Source organism: Vulpes vulpes, chromosome 4 (assembly GCF_048418805.1).
Source record: "Vulpes vulpes isolate BD-2025 chromosome 4, VulVul3, whole genome shotgun sequence".
In the NCBI taxonomy this organism is placed as follows: Eukaryota; Metazoa; Chordata; class Mammalia; order Carnivora; family Canidae; genus Vulpes; species Vulpes vulpes.
Genome location: NC_132783.1, coordinates 67,487,449 through 67,505,524, shown reverse-complemented (window position 1 = coordinate 67,505,524; position 18,076 = coordinate 67,487,449). Strand labels below are relative to the sequence as shown.

Sequence of the window (18,076 nt, the reverse complement as noted above, 5' to 3'; positions counted from 1 at the left end):
TTTCCCAATCAAGGGAGTCCTAAAAGAACTGAGATCTGATTTAATCACAATTCTGATAGTAGGCAGAACACATATATAAATTAGCTAACAGTTTCCTACCTGTCACCCCCATAAAGACAAAAACAACAAAAAAACCCATTTAGACTCGTAAGATAGTATTTCAGTAATGAAAACATAAAAATATTGAATCCTAACTAAAGAAGAGAGATTTAACATTGTAACACCAATTTTATCCAGTGTAAGAAAAATTTTAAGCTTTATTTTGATAAACATTTCAGATTCCCTCATATCACAGCATATCAATAAGCAAAATGTACATATACTGATTTTATACATGTCAAGTTCCAAATTCCCAATCCTAGCTAAGCAAGTTGCAAAATACTAGTGCCAATAATTTAACTATCGGTAGTATTATAAACAAAAATAAGTGAGTGTTCAGCACTTTAAGTGAAATGAGGCTTTAATCAAATAAGAGACTTAATTCCACAGGGTGTTTTTTTTTTTCAACAATAATTAATTAAATCAAGTCTGTGATTCCAAGCTCGAGTGACAGACAGTGTATGTTTGAAGCAAACAAGAAAAGGCAATCAACTCTTAAGTGGTATATTACAGAATGTACTATATTTTTGGACAACCTCTAACTGCATTTGATTTTTAGGACTTGTTTTGGAGCCTGAAGAAACAAGAATTAGAGAAAAGACCTCTGACTCCACTTTGAAGATGTTACTCAATGGCTCTGTGTTGGCACAAAGATACATTATAACACTGGTGCTCTTTGATCAACTTCCCACACTAATTCAATCACCACCAGCAGACTACCTTCAGCTACATCTTTGATTGAGAAATACACAAATTTTACCCAAAGAAAATTCTGTACTTCCAGTTTTAAAAAGCAGACAGTTCTATGAAGAAGCAACCATTTAAATATCTGAGTATACACATTTAAGTTTTTACAACTTCATGCCTTAAGTTTTGATTTCAGAAGTATTTCATGGACCTAGCATCAGATATTTACACAACATGTGTTTTATACAATATAATTTTAGAAACTGTAAGTTGCACAAAATAATAAATTTTTTTTTATCAAATTCAAGTTTCCAGTGATCTTAAAAAAAAACAACACAAATTATAACTGTTTTTGCTCAGCTGAGATATCCAGTTATGGTTATTATCTAGAAAATCCTAAATTTATGCGAAAAATTAAAGAAAAGGAAGGTATTTTCAGTTTTACATAATTTCCAGTCTTAATACCACTATTTTAATTCAGATTAAAGACATGACCTTTGGAAGTCCTTGGCATCAAATGGCACGTTTGGACAAGAATCACAACTGGAAGCTAGAGGAAAAAATGGATCTTAGCACAATTTCTCTCAAAGTATGAGGAATCTTAATATAATCAATGCACAATAGAAGCAGTCGTTCAGAAATCTTGGGAAGCTCAGATTTCTTTAGCTCTTTTCGTTTTACTAAGCAATCCGAAGTAAGCATTATATTTACTTTTAAGAACAAAGGAAAATACAAAATAAAACGAGAAAAAGGCAGCACGTAGCATTTTAGTGGGAGTCACCAAAAGTTCTTTTTCTCCCTTGGCTTTGGGTACATTATCTCACCTTTATCTTCACTTTGCTTAAAAAAAGAAAAATCTCTGCTCAAAGCAGTCGTACCGAGAACACTAGCGGTTTGCATATTTTTCCTAATTTCCCATGCACCCAGATGCTGACATCTAAACAAATATTTCAGTGAAAACTTTTCTCCCATTTGCATGAAGTCTGAGCCACTATATAATTTGCAATGGAAAGTGGGGGAAAGCAGCTAAAAATCACGGGAGGCTGCCAGTTTCCTCAGTCTCTCTCTCTCTCTCTTTTTAAAATCATTTTAATTTTTTAGTATGATAAAGACAAAAGCTGCAGCTGAAAATTCACATGGTTCAGGAATATGTTGAAAAAAAATTTACTATAGTCCTTAAGATTCAAGTAAGTGATCCCAAATCAAGTATTAGAGAGCTGCTAATTAGGTGAAAATAATGAGCCACTCAAATTACATTGGCAATGTTTGCTGAGCTGTTTTTTTTGAAAGCTTCCCCTTGTATTCTATAAGGATCCATGTATTTGAGTCCACAAACTAGCCACTTTCAAGAAGGTATTCTTTTGACCAAAATTTACCCTGAAATCAATTTTCTCAATTCCTTTCTTTTCCCAAAATTGTTTGATCACATTTTAAGGCGGGGGAGTGTATGAAGCAGGTCGTTTTGCACGGCACTTGTACTCTTTGAAGAGACCTAACATTTTAGTGAACGGGGAAACTTCACAACATACTTAAACACCACATACTTATATTATTTTTCTGTGCTGCATAATATATACTGTAAGAAAGTGTGTTTTGACTCAAAAGGATACACTGAAATGCTATAGTGTGACAATATATTCATTAGAGAGTTAGCATAATTTAAAAAGGAAGCATATATTTTAATAATTCCAATGTTTTGTTATTTGGGCTTAATTTGAACTTTTTTTCTTTTTTTTCTTTTGATTCTGCATTTTTATTTGAGAGGGTGTCCTTTATTTTTAAGCTGTATTCAAGACTATAAAGAGTATCCTAATGCAACTTAATATAAATATAAATAATATATAAGCAATATATACGTATACATATACACAGAGCCAAGCATCAGACCACTGATGTTGTACTTTCGGGGTTCACGCGAATAAGTCTAGATGCATTTCTCAGGTCCTGGAGTTGCTTGGCGGGTTTCCCCACACCTTCTTCAAACCTTTTCTCCACCACAGGGAGGACGGTCTCATACAGAAAGGACGCATTCTGTCTGATAAAAGCCTTTTTCTCCGGGTCCTGCTCACACCGAAGGCTATAATCCACATGCTGCACAGCAACCAGGATGATTTCCACCAGGCTCTCCAAAAGCACCATGTGCAGCTCTGGGAAATACAGCTTCAGCGCTTCTTCCAAGAAGCCCATGGTCTGTTTGGTAAAGGCAACCACAGTGTAACTCAGGTTCACCCAGCAGTCATCTCCTGTGTACTGCTCAAAGTTTCTTACCCCACAACTCTTCATCTCCTCTTTGAGTTTGCCCAGGGCTTCTGGGGTCATCAAGTTCATCCTCCTCCACATCTCCTCAGAGTTGCGATGCTTAGTGGCTTCGATTATGATTTCTTTGTAACTGTGCAAGGCCCCTTGGATGTCCTTCACCAGAAGGGCATGGATGATGAAGGTGAGGTCCAGTCCGATGTCACCCAGTTGCTGACAATGCTCCTTTGCCACTTTTACACACTCAGCCGCCGTGGAGAGGCTCTCCTTACTATCGAACACCTGCTTGCTAAAAGCATCCACAAACATGCCCATGGCTGATCTCGCCCAGACCACAAAGGCAGAGTAGCAGCCGCTGTCAGTGCCTGCAAAATCCGTCTCAAATTCCCTCGCAGTCTCAAGAAGGCTGGTGAAGAACACGTGGCAGAGCTTATGAATGTAGAGTAAAGTGGCGCCTTCGATACGAAGCTGACGTATTGCAGTATGCACAGCCGCTGCCCTGTTTCTCAAAAACAGCTCACAAGCCTTTGTGCACTGGCCAAGGCGGATGAGTTGAGAAACTGCCCTTCGAGTCGCCTTGGGACCGCCTCTCAGGGAACGATCCGGGGACAGTTCGAAAACTAGCACCTCAGTGAGCTGTCGGACCCGCTCATCCACTTTGGCCCTCAGTTCTTTTACAGGAGGTGGACTGGGCTTATCTTCTAGGTAATGGTTCAATTTATCCAGCAGGTCAACGGCTCCTTCAAAGTCCCTCTGCGCAATACAGACATCCAGGTCTTCAGGCAACTCCTGGATCCACTCCATTGAGAGATCCACCTTCTCCTCTTCTACCTCAGGAGTAGCTGGTTCGTCCTCTTCCTCATCCTCAAATGGGTTACCGGCTTTGGAAGTCACCTGCGGTGGTCCGCGAGGGGCCGCTGCCTCTTCCTGCTCCCTTCGCCGTTTTTCACTGAGGGCCCTCTTGGTTTCCTCCAGCACTTCCAGCCACTCTCGTTTGATTTTAGCATTCTCCGCCTGGAAAATACGGCTCTCGGGAAACATCAACAGCTTGAACATGTCCTTCATGGGCGGGTTGTCCTTGACATTGACCACGGCCAAACCGTCCAGGGGATAGAGGGCGTTGTAGCGATACATCCCCCGCCGCTGTGGCAGCCAGGTGGCCACCAGCAAGCAGTCGTTCATGAGAAAGCCGTGCACCCGCTGCAGTTGCGCCATGTGGTCGGCCTCGTATTCCACCAGGTCGCCGTTGTACACCAGGTACTGCCCCGGCGTCTCCAGCAGGTGCCTGCAGCCTTCCACCTTCTCAAGCAAGGTGGTAAGGGTGCGCTGCTTCCCTTCCTCGCCCGGACCCGAACTGTCGCGGGAGGCGCCCCCGGGAGCCGGAAAAAAGCCAGCCTGGCCCCGCAGGTGGTCTCGGCCGCCCGCGCCGCCGCCTCCCTCCTCCCCGCCCGAGGCCGCGGCAGCGCCGGCGGCGGCGGCGGCGGCCGGCAGCAGGGTGAGCGGGATGCTCTCCAGGCTGCTCTTCTGCTCGGTCAGCAGATGGCTGAGCTGATACATCTCGCTCTCCAGGTAGGAGATCTCGCGGGCCGTCTCTATGAACTGCCGGTAGTTCTGGTAGACGTTGCGCTTCAGGTTCTGCGCCGTCTCCTCCGCCAGCGCCTGGATGCGCTGCCGGTGCTCCTGCAAGTCCCGGTCCCCGTCCGACTGCTGCGAGAGCTGCTTCACGTACAGCCGCGCCTCAAAGCCCCCCGACTCCAGCTGCCGCCGCAGGCGGCTCGCCCCACTGTCCGACATCGCCATCGCCATTTCCGCCCGAGGCTCACGAAGCCACTGTCACTACCGCCGCCGCCGGTGCCGCCGCTGTCGAGACCCGCCCAAGCCCCGCCGAGCTCCGGGGCTGAGGAAGCAGGATGGAAAAGAGACGAGTACGCCTGCGCCCGAGTCTGAGCTTCAGGCACCGCGCCTGCGCAGGGGGCCGGGCGCAGGCAGCGCGCATGCGCAGGAGCGCCCGCGGCCTAGGGCCCATGCGCCGGAGGCGCTATTGCGGAAGAGAGTGGAGGGCGAGGCGGCGAGACGTGGGTACTGCGCATGGGCCGGGCGTGACGTCTGTGTTTGAAGCGAGCGGCGAAGCGTAAAGGCGGTAACCAGTGTCCTGACACCTTCCCAGAGTCCAGGCCCTGGGAGCCCACGTTTTGAGCCCACTAGGAGGTATCATGCAGAGTTCTCTTTTTTAAGCCCCAGAATCGTGGCCTCGGCGTTTGGGCAAACTCAGTTCTCGTTCTAGAGCCAGTTATTCCTGAGTTCTCGCGAGATCGGCGGGCCGGCCCGAGAGCCGCCCGAGAGCCGCCCGAGAGCCGGTATTTCTTAGGAGCTCGACCAGGCTCTCGGAGCGTCGGGTCCGTGGAGCCTGCTTAGCGCCTTCGGACGCCGCCTGGGATCCCGGCAGACATGGACGAGGATCTGGTGTTGGCGCTGCGGCTTCAGGAGGAGTGGAACCTGCAGGGATCGGAGCGCGACCGGGCCCAGGCGCCCCTGTCGCTGGTGGACGCGTCCTGGGAGCTGGTGGACCCAACCCCGGATTTGCAGGCCCTGTTTGTGCAGTTCAACGATCGGTTCTTCTGGGGCCAGCTGGAGGCCGTCGAGGTGAAGTGGAGCATGCGAATGACCCTGTGAGTCCCGAGCCCCGCTGGGGAAACGAGAGCGGCTGGCAGCTCCTCTGCAGCCCCCGGTCCCGGGGGGCGTGAAACCTGGGGGTCTCGTGGTGGACACCAGCAGCTCCTCTCGCTGTCTCTCTCCCTCCCCTACTCTCTCTCCCTCTCCAACAACTTTAAGAAAGCTAGCTGTGTGGCCCATTCCGGTAGCCGATTGATTTGTAAAGGACACCGGGAGAGAAAAGGATGCCTTTGGATCTCCCCTCACTTGAAAATAAATTAACACGTTTCTGACCCAGGAGGGAGAAGCACCCAGAGTCAGCCCCTAAGAAAGAATGCCGAGGAGGCAGCGAAGCCTCCCAAAGATGTGTGTTGTCCTCTTCTGTGCCCTTTGAGATGACACCACTTGGTAGTGAGCTCAGGTGTTAGAAGGGGGACGGGGCTGACGTTTCCATATTTCTGGACCGAAAGGATCTTCGGGGATGCCTCTAAAAGGATGTTCACTAAAGTAGAGAATTCCTGATTTGAAATAATCTGTTCCGGCACATGAACGGAGTTAACAACTTTAATATGGTTGTACACCACGGTGCTTGTCTTTGAAGTAATACAAAACAGCCTAAACTAAGGCAGATTAAGATATGGCATAAAACTGTTTAAAAGGACAAATCTCCTTCGTAAAGGCTTCTCTTACGCTTTCGGAGATGCGCCGATGGAGATCTGGCTGTTACTACCACAAACTGATTATAGTTTGAAGGGAGGAGACTGGGAGCCGCAGAACAGGATTGTCTTTGGCCTCTTGCAACCTGGCTAGGGCAAGGGATGCAGTTCTGTTCACACATCTCTCTCACTGGGGTGATCTGAAGATATCTCCTAACAAAGAAGGTATACTAGTGTGAACTGCCCAAGAATGTATAAGGATTTATTCTTCTATTTCTGTTTCTCTTTTGTGTGTTTTAGGTAAATAATGCTTTTGTGGTGGTTGTTTTCCAGGTGTGCTGGGCTATGCAGCTATGAAGGGAGGGGTGGAATGTGTTCCATCCGTCTCAGTGAACCTCTGTTAAAGTTGAGACCAAGAAAGGATCTCGTAGAGGTATTCTTTGCATAAACTTGATTCTTAGCTGAGTAATTTAAAAATGCTTTTTACTGATTTACACTGCTGTGAATTAGCCTGTAATACAAAAACCAAACACCTGTTTTTCCTCATTGCAAACTTTAACTGCAATGCAGATAATAATGATTATATATCATTATATATGTGAAAATTGTATATTTTTACAATTCTTCACAGCTAAAGGCTTTTGGGTTCATTATTTAATTTGATCTTCACAACAGCCCTGTTTATGTACAGTGTGTGTTGTCCTCATTTTTTATAAATATGGACATAAAGGTTCAGAGAGGCTAAGTAACTGGTTTAAGTTACATATTTAGAAGCAAAGATTTAGAAAAAAATTAGGACCCATATCTTCCTTTTGAGACTTAAAATTTGGTTCTCTGTTCAGGTGCTGTGGTGCTGCCCTCCCAGAATATCTAGCTGAGCTGGTATAACCGGCCAGCATGAGTGAGGGCATGCTTCACTAGCAAAATGGAGCAGTAGGAGCCCCCAGATTATGGCTAGTTGAGTCTAGAAGATGCCTGAAATTCCCTAAGACACACCCAGTGTGACTGGTCTTGCCCCAGTTATAGCTCTTGAAATGTGTGCACAAAAGAGGATAAGGTGGTAGAGGTTGGATGGGAAATATGTTAAAACATGCTTGGAAATATGAAAGATGGTGTTTTTAAGGATAATATAGGGTGATGGTTTTCAGAACCATGTGAATATACTAAACACTCCAGAACTGTACACTTAGAAATAGTTAAGATGGTAAATTTTATGTAATGTGTTTTTCACCACAGTTAGGATAGAAGACAGTGGCTACTAAATATAAAATGGTACAACAGAAATAATTAACTAATAAAAGAGAATGGAGGAATAAAGGAACAAAGCCCTGCAAAAGTTAGGCATAAAGACGGTTATCAGTAATTATATTAAATGTAAATGGATTAAGCATTAATTAAAAATGAACTGACATAATAGATGGAAAGAGATGTGCTTAAGATAAAGCCACACAGGGCAGCCCCCGTGGCCCAGTGGTTTGGCGCTGCCTTCAGCCCGGGGTATGATCCTGGAGACCCAGGATCGAGTCCCACGTCGGGCTCCTTGCATGGAGCCTGCTTCTCCCTCTGCCTATGTCTCTGCCTCTCTCTCTCTCTCTGTGTGTGTGTCTCTCATGAATAAAAAAATAAAACTGCATTAGAAAAAAAAAAAAGATAAAGACACACATATGTTAAACGCAAAAGGGTGGAAAAAGACGTATATCATCCAAACAAAAACAGAAAGCTGTTGTATCAGACTAAAGATTTTAAGGGAAGAAGTTTTACTGGAAAAATGGTTAACATTTTATAATGATACAATGATCTATTAAATAAAAACACATAATGATCCTAAAAGTAGTAATATAGCTTTAAATTACATAAAGCGTAGATTAGTAGAAGCAAAAAGGGAAATAATCCACTATCATAGTTGCAGGTGTTAACACAACTTTGTTGGTAACTCAGTGAATAAGCAGGGGAAAAAAGGCATAAAAAAACATTCGAACATGATTAACCAAATCAACCTTATGAAGAGCTCTAATAACAGTAGTTGCTTAATGAATATTTATTGTGTAAATGGTTAAACGCACGAACAATTTTTTTTTTAAAGGTAATGGGCGAGAAGAGAATGGGAAATGTGTGGTAATGCTATCAAGTGAGCATTTGCTGTTGGCAGAAAGTTACAATATCAGATCGGGGTAAGAAGGACCAAAGAGGAACAGTGTGACTCTGGTCTGTACATAAAGTATGACCTAAATTGTAATGAGTAGGATTCAGAAAAGGAAAAGACTTGGTCTGGTTGAGGACAAAGAAAAGCTTCATGCACGTGTATTTTATGACTACTGACATCACCACTTCTACTCTTTATTGATTTATTGAGTACGTATTGTGTGCCAGTAGTAGTAGTAATTATGATTAACACTAGTGTTAATCTAGTGTGTATAGCCCTGCAAGATCAGAATATCCCCATATTAGGAATAAGGAGCAAGTTGTAACTTGTCCAAAGCCTTGTGCATAATAAATAATAAATCCTTAGTGTAGGCTGTTTTCCTGGCTCTAAAGCTCTTGTCCTATTCCCTATACCACATGGCCTCATTACTACCACTTTATAATTGTTACTTCTGTTAATGAAAACACGGAGGTGAGCCTTACAGGACAGATTGCATTCTGAGAAGTAGGGATGGTAGAGGAAAACCACTGTTGGCAGAAGAAATGGGCATGCTGTGAACAGAAGAGAGGCATGAAATTTAGGGCATATTGAGGACCAGAAGTAGCTGCTTTTGGCCAGACAGTACAGTGGTGGGAAGTAGAGGTGTTTGGGGACCATGTTGAGTAGAATCTTGAATCTGGCCTAAATGTGGAGTGGAAAATGGTACATCTATAAAAATAGAAATTGTTCACTATGGTGCCATGTACCATTTTCAGGGTGTTTAAATTGAACCCAAAATTAGGAGCCTTAATTTATTTCTTCTTTATAAGACTAGTTATTGATCATTACTGTGTTAGAAAACATTTGAAATGTAGAGGCCGTTTGAGTTTGAATCCCAAAGAGTGGTATTTACTTGAAAAGATTAAATTCACTTTTAGAGATGGAGTTGATAATTTTAAGAGATGTTTTTGTAATGGCCAAGTTAAAATGTTTGATTCACCCATTTTTCTGTTCAGCATAATTTGATAAGACTACAGTTAATTAATGGCAGTCTAGTTCTGATGGAAATTCTTTGTAAAAACATTATGAACAAGGTTTGCTTTTAGAAGACCTTTATGACTTTCACTATTTTTTTTTTTAAAGATTTTATTTATTCATGAGAGAGAGAGAGAGAGAGAGAGAGGCAGAGACCCAAGGCAGAGGGAGAGAGAGAGAGAGAGAGGCAAAGACCCAAGGCAGAGGGAGAAGCAGGCTCCATGCAGGGAGCCCCACATGGGACTCGATTCCGGGTCTCCAGGATCACGTCCTGGGCCGAAGGCAGCTCTAAACCGCCTTCGGCCGCTGAGCCACTGGGGCTGCCCGACTTTCACTCTTTAAAAAGATATTTCTGGGACGGCTCAGGGCATGATCCTGGAGTCCCGGGATGGAGTCCCACATTGGGCTCCCTGCATGGAGCCTGCTTCTCCCTCTGCCTGTGTCTCTGCCTCTTTCTGTGTCTTTCATGGATAAATGAAAAAAAAAAATCTTAAAAAAAAATATTTAAGATAAATTATGAAACAGCAGCCTTAAATACTTTTGTGAATTTTACACCTACACATCTACATCTTTGATGTGGAAATGAACAGTAGGCTATTGTTTTATTTATTTATTTATTTTAATTTTTTATTTATTTATGATAGTCACACACAGAGAGAGAGAGAGAGAGAGAGAGAGGCAGAGACACAGGCAGAGGGAGAAGCAGGCTCCATGCACTGGGAGCCCGACGTGGGATTCGATCCCGGGTCTCCAGGATCGCGCCCTGAGCCAAAGGCAGGCGCCAAACCGCTGTGCCACCCAGGGATCCGCTATTGTTGTTTTAAGTCAAAGAAGATTTATGTAAATTCAGATTAAATTTGGGCCAATCATGGGATTTATCATCAGATTTTATTCACTAGAGCAGTAGGTTTTATTTTTATTTTTTATTTTTAAGATTTCATTTATTTATTCATGAGAGACAGAGAAAGAGGCAGAGACAGGCAGAGGGAGGAGAAGCAGGCTCCATACAGGAGCCTGATCCTGGAACTCCAGGATCACGTCCTGAGCCAAAGGTAGACGCTCAACCGCTGAGCCACCAGGTATCCTGGTTTTATTGTTTTAAAATTGCACATGATTCAAAAATCCCAAGACTATGGAAAGTAATACACATAGAAAGGTTGTCCTATCCCATCCTTCTCTATGCTGAACTCCCCAACTTCTATAGGATATTGTTATTAGTTTTTTTTTTTGTTTGTTTCATTGTTCTGTTTTGCAAGTTTTTAAAAAGATTTATTTATTAGAGAGAGCATGAGCCTCTGGGAGGGGGAGACAGAGAGGGAGAGAGAATCTCAAGCAAACTCTGCTGTGAGTGTGGAGCTCGATCTCACAACCCTAGATCACAACCTGAGCTGAAACCAAGAATCAGATGACTACGCCACCCACCCAGGCACTGGTTTTGAAAATACTTCTATCCATTCTTATTCCCTCTCCCAATCACCTAACATACTTCTTGTACAAAATACTGGGTACGTTCTTTTATATAGTCTGTATAGAATTCCATGATGTGGATTTTCCATAGTTCATTCAGTCAGGACCCTATAGCTAAACAGTTAGTTCCAGTCTTAACATTACAAACGATGCCACAATGAAAATTTCTCATAGACATGACCTTTCATATTAGTCTAGGTATTGCTGGGTCAGATGATAAATGTATTTGTAACTTTGTGAGATGTTACCAAATTATCCTTGGAGGGGGTTTGTACCATTTTGCAGTCCCACCACAGATACATGGGAATGTTTTTTTGACCTTAGCTTTACTAATGTCAAACTGGGAGTTTTACTAATCTAGATAAGCAGAAATAGCATATTGGTGTAACATTAATTTGTATTTGTTTTTATAAATGGAGTTGCACATCTTTTTTCATGTTTATGGTTTATCTTGATTTTTGATCATTTCAAAATTTGGTTTCTAAAACTTTTAACATTGTCAGAGCCTTTTATTTCTTTTTCTGTGAACCCATCTACGACTTTTGCCCCCTTAAAAATTGAGTTATTGGTCATTTCCTATTATTGACTTTAGTAGCTCTTTATATTTTAAGAATTAGTAGCCTGAGAGGTGCATTGCTCATACATCATTTTGAATTTTTTTCAGCCACCCTTTTTTCTCTCCCCACACAGAATTTTAAAGTTTTTATGTAGTTGAGTTCATTGATCTTTCCTTTGAGTTTTTGATTGAGTTAAAAAGGCTTTCTTGGAGCATGGAGTTCTTAACCTGGGATCTGCAGAGTTTCAGAGAATATATGCAAAGTTTTGTGAATAGATGCATACGTAATTTTTCTAGAAAGACGGTTCATGACTTTTAACAGTTTCTGAAAGGAGCCTGTGATCCAAACAAAGTTAAGACCCCAGGCAGGGTAAGAAAATGCCTTTTTATTTTCAAAAGCACCCTAACAATTTGATTGTTTTCTGTTTCAGACCCTCTTGCATGAAATGATACATGCCTATTTATTTGTCACTAATAATGATAAAGACCGGGAGGGGCACGGCCCAGAGTTTTGTAAACATATGCATCGCATCAATCGCCTGACTGGAGCTAATATAACGGTATATGATTTAAATAATAAATATAACATTCATTAATTTAACTTATTAATAAATAGAACATTTATGATTTTTAGTATTTACTGAGTAATTCCTGGGATTTAACTAAAAATAGACAACTGGATAGGAACAAACACTGTCTGAGGATTTCCCACAGCAAGACAGATAAGCAAAGAGAAGCTAACCTGCTGGTCTGGGGCTGGGGCTGCTCAGGCGCCCCCCCAGGCCTCTGAGCCCAGCTAGGGCAATGCTGTGTGCATAGTGGCTACAGACCGGCGCTACCTCTGGATTGCTACAGCTATCCCTTAGCTTCGTTTCCTTGTGATCATCTCCTCCTTCGATGGTTCCTTTATCTGCTGCCATTTCATGTGTCATGCCCATCATCACAAGTTTTTCTCGATTTATATTTCTGCATAATATTGTAGGAAGCAGAGTCTGGGGGCAGAAAAGCAGGAGTCGTCCAACTGCTGGCGTACTGGTGCTCACTCCATGGACAGCAGGCTATGGGGCCTCCGTGTAGGAGCAGGAAAGGGGGGCAGCAAGGATACTTACCTGCTGGGTCCTTGAGATGAGAAAATACGTGCCAAACATTGTAGCCCCGTCTGAGCACAAAGTTAAAGACGAGATGTTTATTATTACTGATTCATTTTATCAGGTGACCTTGCTGTTCCTTTTCTCCTGCCCCACACAGTCCCCTGCTTGTCTTGGCTCAGTGAACGTTTCAGCCCCCGTGCGGCTCCTCGCACATCCTCTCGCTCATTGGTCCCACTTCCTCTGTGCTGTCACATGTCCTTCATCTTTGCAGCGGGCCAGGACTTCTTCCTTTTAGTGTCCCTAGCAGCTCTTTGACCGTTGACAATATTTTATTCTATTTCAGACCTCTGAACACAGGGTGGCTCTTCCTTATCTTTGTACACCTCTGTATAAGATGTGTGATACAGCGCCCCATGAGGGCTAATAAGTATTGCATTGGATTGAACCAAATTCCTGCAGATTATTTCCTGTCTTTGAAAGACAGTAAAAGCCAGCATTGTGAAAAATGAAAAGTGCTCACTTTCTGTAGATTTTTTTTTCTTCTAGCTGTTGGCTTTAATTTTCTAGAGAGCTAATTTAATTATCAGAGTTACTTCATCAAGAAAGTGGCTTGCATTAAAAACCAGTCACATGGGGTGCCTGGGTGGCTCAGTCAGTTAAGTGGCTGCCTTCAGCTCAGGTCATGATCCTGTTTTTTTAAAATCTTAAGAAAAAGAATTTTAAAAAAAATTTATTTATTCATGACAGAGACACACACACACACAGAGGCAGAGGGAAAAGCAGGCTCTGTGCAGGAAGCCTGACGTGGGACTCGATCCTGGGTCTCCAGGATCACACCCTGGGCTGAAGGTGGCACTAAACTGCTGGGCCACTGGGGCTGCCCTAAATTTTTCTTTTTTTTTTTAACAAAGTAAAAAACAGTCATATAAAGTCCTGACTAGCAAAAAGCATTGTGGAGTTGCAGTTGCAGGTACAAAAGGCTTTTAGTTTCCTCATTGGCATTTTCACTTTAAGCAAAGTCCTGGTATACTTCCTATTGTTCACTTGGAAGAGGATATATTCTTTTATCTTGCACGTCTGTGTGTTTTCATTTAGAAGAGGTTTTATCGCATGGACACCCCTTGCTTTTACAGGTTACATCCTGTTATAACAAACTCCACAGGGCATCTAGTTCCACAATTTTATTTTGGTGACTACATTGTTAAAGAAGTCACATCCCTAGGCTGTTACAAGTTACAAGTTACAGGACTTGGAAGCAAAATAGATCCAATGTCCTGGCTTTTTAACCAGTGAATTCAGTGAAGAATTCTTAACATAAGGGAGAAGGCAGGGTATTCCATACCTCTTTACCCCCAAACCTCTGCCCTCCAGTGCCTTCTGCGCCTCACATAATGTATTGTTGGCATGCTTGCCAAATCATACACATTTGTTGCTTAGGAGGGAGACACAGTATAAAACTTACCTGTGGAGTTATAGAAAGTTTCATGTTCTTTTCCTCTGTGGAATTTATTAGAAAGTTAAATGTCTAGTTAAATGTCTAAATGTTAAAATCTCATCTGTGGAGGCTCCTTATCTTATACAGTAGTATTGTTCCACTGGGAGGACAGAAGAGAAAGGTACATGGGTTATTGAGGATTATCAGGTCTTCATTGGTGTCTTGCTTTCCACAAGGCCCCGAAGGTGGGAGGGCTAACTTTCTGTTCAGTCAAACCTCTTTCATCTGTAAATAAGATTCTATCTAGAGGTTGAAACTAAATGATCCTGTATAAGTATTGAAAAGCTCATTCGCAGAGAATTTTGTTTGAATCAATGAATGAAGCTTTTCATTCATTCAGGCAGCAAATACTGACTGAGCACCTTCACTGTGCCAGAGCCTATATTAGCCACTTAGGGACACAGAGATGAAAACATTTGAATCCTGGGGCACCTAGGTGGCTCAGTCGATTAAGCATTTGCCTTCAGCTTAGGTTGTGATCCCAGGGTCCTGGGATTCAGTTCTGTTTTGGGCTTTCTGCTCAGCAGAGAGTCTGCTTCTCCTTCTCCTTCTGCCCCTCACCCCCACTCATGCTTTCTGTCTCTGCTCTCTCTCTCAAAGCTTAAAAAAAAAAAAGATCCTTTGAATCCTGGGGAGCTTTTTGCCATAAGCAGATAGAATGATGCCCCCATGAGGCTCATTACAAAGACAAGGGGGCAAAGACCTTTGAGAATGTGGAGTGGGTGTAGCAGAGACTGCATCAGGCAAAATGCTTGTGTAGGTGGGGTCGAGCATTTCTAGGAAATAGTCCAGAACCCTTTGGTATTGTTACTTACAGGGGAAAATTCAGTTGAACAGTAGGAAGGAATAATTGTTATTTATTATGGCATTATATAAAATTTTGTCTTTATCCTGATTTTTGATCATTTTAAAATTTGGTTTCTAAAACTTTTAGCATTGACAGGCTTTTGTGGGCTAAAAAAATTTTTTTTTCTAATCTCACCTCTTTCTATCTTTACACAGTTTTTGAAGTATTAACTGCTGCTGTCCCGTTAAAATGAACTTTGGGAACAGAAGCTAAATCTATTTGCTGCCTTCTCCAAAGTGTCATTGCAGAGAGCTCTCAGAAACTGGAAAGTTTAAACAGGAAGGCTGCTTCTGTATTTTTTTTAAATTGTTAACTTTGCCTCTTTAACACTGAGCACTTTCTCTCAACCCAGGTGTACCATACTTTCCACGATGAGGTGGATGAGTACCGGCGACACTGGTGGCGCTGCAATGGGCCTTGTCAGTACAAGAAACCCTACTACGGTTATGTCAAACGCGCCACCAACAGGGCACCCTCTGTGCATGACTACTGGTGGGCCGAGCACCAGAAGACCTGTGGCGGCACCTACATCAAAATCAAGGAACCAGAGAATTACTCAAAAAAGGGCAAAGGAAAGACAAAAGTAGGAAAGCAGCCAACAGCAGCTGAAAATAAAGGTAACTTTGTCTGCTCTTCCATGTTTGCTGGGACCACAGCTAACAGTATAAAAGCCAGAGCTGTCCTCTGGAGAACTGGTGTTAAGATGAGCTTAAGGATTATTTCAAGTATAGACATTTGTAAGTGTGGATTTAAACAAATCCCATTGTTTGTGAAGTGATGGTAGAAAAATGTACTTTGCGTAGTGTGAGTTAAAGTAGAAATTGTGTTCACGGATAATATTGGAGTTAGGTAAAGGCCCTTTCCCTATCTTGACTCACTGAGTCATTGGGAAACAGAAGGCAAAATGATTGTCAAAATAAAAACAGTAATTCAAATAACAATGCCCGGAATTACTCCTAACCCACCCCTTCCTATCAGTTGGCTTCTAGCCGAGTGACTTCTGCTGTTGATGTATGTATTTTCATTGGGAGAAGAATGGGAAAAGGATATGACATGTATGTGCTGGTACTTCATCTTTGAGATTTATCCCTTTCCTATGAAGTTCAGAGTCCCTGCCTTTTGAAGAGGGAACCAGGTCACTAAAGTTAAGTCTTCTTCCCTTGGGAAATTGTTGGTTGGATCCAGAAACATTAATAATAAGCTACTTTTCCCAAATTCAAAAACGGTGAGTGAGTGGAGGAGCTAGAGAAGAATTTATGTGGAGAGGTTATATATCCCCATTCTGTGTGAGTAGGGGAAAAGAATGTGGGAGGAGACTTTTCCCTCTGGAACTAAACTTGAAGAATGCTAAGTGATTTTCAAGGTACAGTTTCCTTTGCTAGTGGGCTTGGGATGCTAGATTTTTATTTTTTGTGTTCTCTCCCTCCCTGAGCTCCCTGACCACTGTAGATACGTCCTTCTCCCAATAATAGGACATTAGCTTAACACTTGTTACTGTATTAATTTCGAGTCAAGAAAACCTTTGCTTCTTTTGTAGATACACCAAACAGAGGTGAGACCCAGCTGTTGATCCCTTTCAGTGGGAAAGGATATGTTCTAGGAGAAACGAGCAACTCGCCTTCATCGGGAAAGTTTGTCACTTCGTATGCTATTAATAAAACCCAAGATCTTTTAAGTCACGACCATTCAGCAAAAGCTCTCAGACCTAATTCTAAAATTGAGGTGAAATTTGAACAGAATGGTTCAAGTAAAAAAACTCCTCTAGTGTCCCCTATTCTTACTGCCAGTCACCAAAATGTTTTAAGCAACTACTTTCCTAGGGTCTCAGTTGCCAACCAAAAGACCTTCCGAAGTGTGAATGGATCTCCAACAAAAAGCCTAACAGCCGGTGACATCACTAAAAACTCCATCTCTTCTGGATCTCACAAAAGGGTCACGTCTTCTAAGATATCCCTGAGAAATTCTTTAAAAGCACCGGAATCAACATCTGTGACTGCACCCCAGGATGTGAGTGGGCCTGAGGAGAAACTCCCAAGTAAACGACCCAGGCTAGAAGACAAGACTGTTTTTGACAATTTTTTTATCAAGAAAGAGCAAGTACAAAGTGGTGGAAATGATCCAAAGTGGAGTTCACATCCTACAGCTGCAACTCAGAATTCCAGCAGTGCATCCAGCCAGAACAGGATGGTTGATTGTCCTGTTTGTCAGAATGAAGTGTTGGAGTCTCAGATTAATGAGCACTTGGACTGGTGCCTTGAAGGTGGTAGCATCAACGTCAAAAGTTGAAGAAGTCTTTGAAAGACAAATGGGTGTCACATGCCACCTGTATTACCCTGCTAACATAGTGTCAGCCACTCAGGAAGTTCGGTGAACATGAAGATTTGTAGGTTTTAATGTAGTTCTATTTTATAGATATATACATGAGGTTGCAGTGGAAAATATTCTATGTCAAAAGGTGCTATATTCACTTTTGCCTTGTGTATCCTGTAGCTCAGAGTTTGTTCTGCATATGTACATGTATAGTTTTTAGATACTTATGTTCTTCCTTGCTCTTAAATTGCATTTAAATCTGTTAATCTTTTTATTTATATACCTTTCCTCAAAATACACAAGAATCCTGACAGGTATTTGGTTAAACTGAGTATTTCTTTGTTAGTATTAAAACTCAGTCGTAGAACTGAAGCTAAACATGTCAGACATTGGCCAAAATTACAATTTCGAGGACAAAGTGTATCAGTTGTTTTAGGGTACTCAAAGTTTCTTGTTTTTTGGTTTCTTTTTTTAATCTCAGCAGGAAATATATTTTCTACATCTCCAAGAATTTTATTTCTGTCATCACTAAAAGGTGGCAGCTGGTTTTAGGTTAAAGCATAGAAGGAATATAGTCAAACGTTTTAGACGACTACTCCTGCAATCCTGTAGGCCAGAGTTGAGCGGTTTTCTCAAGATGTAGCCAGATGAGTGGTTCACCTGCCAAGGAGCTGGCGTAAGTCACATCACAACAGCCTCTTTTATGTTAACAGTGGAACACTGTCTGGAAACAGTATTATGAACCTTAAGCCAAAGTTGTAACCGTTACAATAAAAAGGAATACCATTTGTGCATTTTAAAAA

The 18,076-nt window shown here is 42.4% G+C and overlaps 2 protein-coding genes across 6 annotated transcripts; one reads left to right on the top strand and one right to left on the bottom strand.

The window, feature by feature from the left end:
• Window positions 1-434: 434 nt before the first annotated feature.
• On the bottom strand, window positions 435-4,953 carry EXOC8 (exocyst complex component 8). Its single transcript, XM_026008687.2, has one exon. The coding sequence runs from the start codon at window positions 4,846-4,848 to the stop codon at window positions 2,668-2,670; it is 2,181 nt and encodes a 726-aa protein (XP_025864472.1). The 5' UTR covers window positions 4,849-4,953; the 3' UTR covers window positions 435-2,667.
• Window positions 4,954-5,029: 76 nt separating this feature from the next.
• SPRTN (SprT-like N-terminal domain) lies at window positions 5,030-18,076 on the top strand. 5 transcript variants are annotated; one of them, XM_026008691.2, is made up of 5 exons: window positions 5,030-6,575; window positions 6,684-6,783; window positions 11,962-12,090; window positions 15,316-15,580; window positions 16,501-18,076. In XM_026008691.2, exons 2-5 carry the CDS (start codon window positions 6,721-6,723, stop codon window positions 17,247-17,249), a joined length of 1,206 nt encoding a protein of 401 aa, XP_025864476.2. In that variant the 5' UTR covers window positions 5,030-6,575; window positions 6,684-6,720; the 3' UTR covers window positions 17,250-18,076. The 5 variants fall into 5 exon arrangements, with proteins under 5 accessions (XP_025864476.2, XP_025864475.2, XP_025864474.2 ...); XM_026008689.2 differs by having other exon boundaries at window positions 5,061-5,711; XM_072755984.1 differs by having other exon boundaries at window positions 5,092-5,711; window positions 15,316-15,584; window positions 16,505-18,076.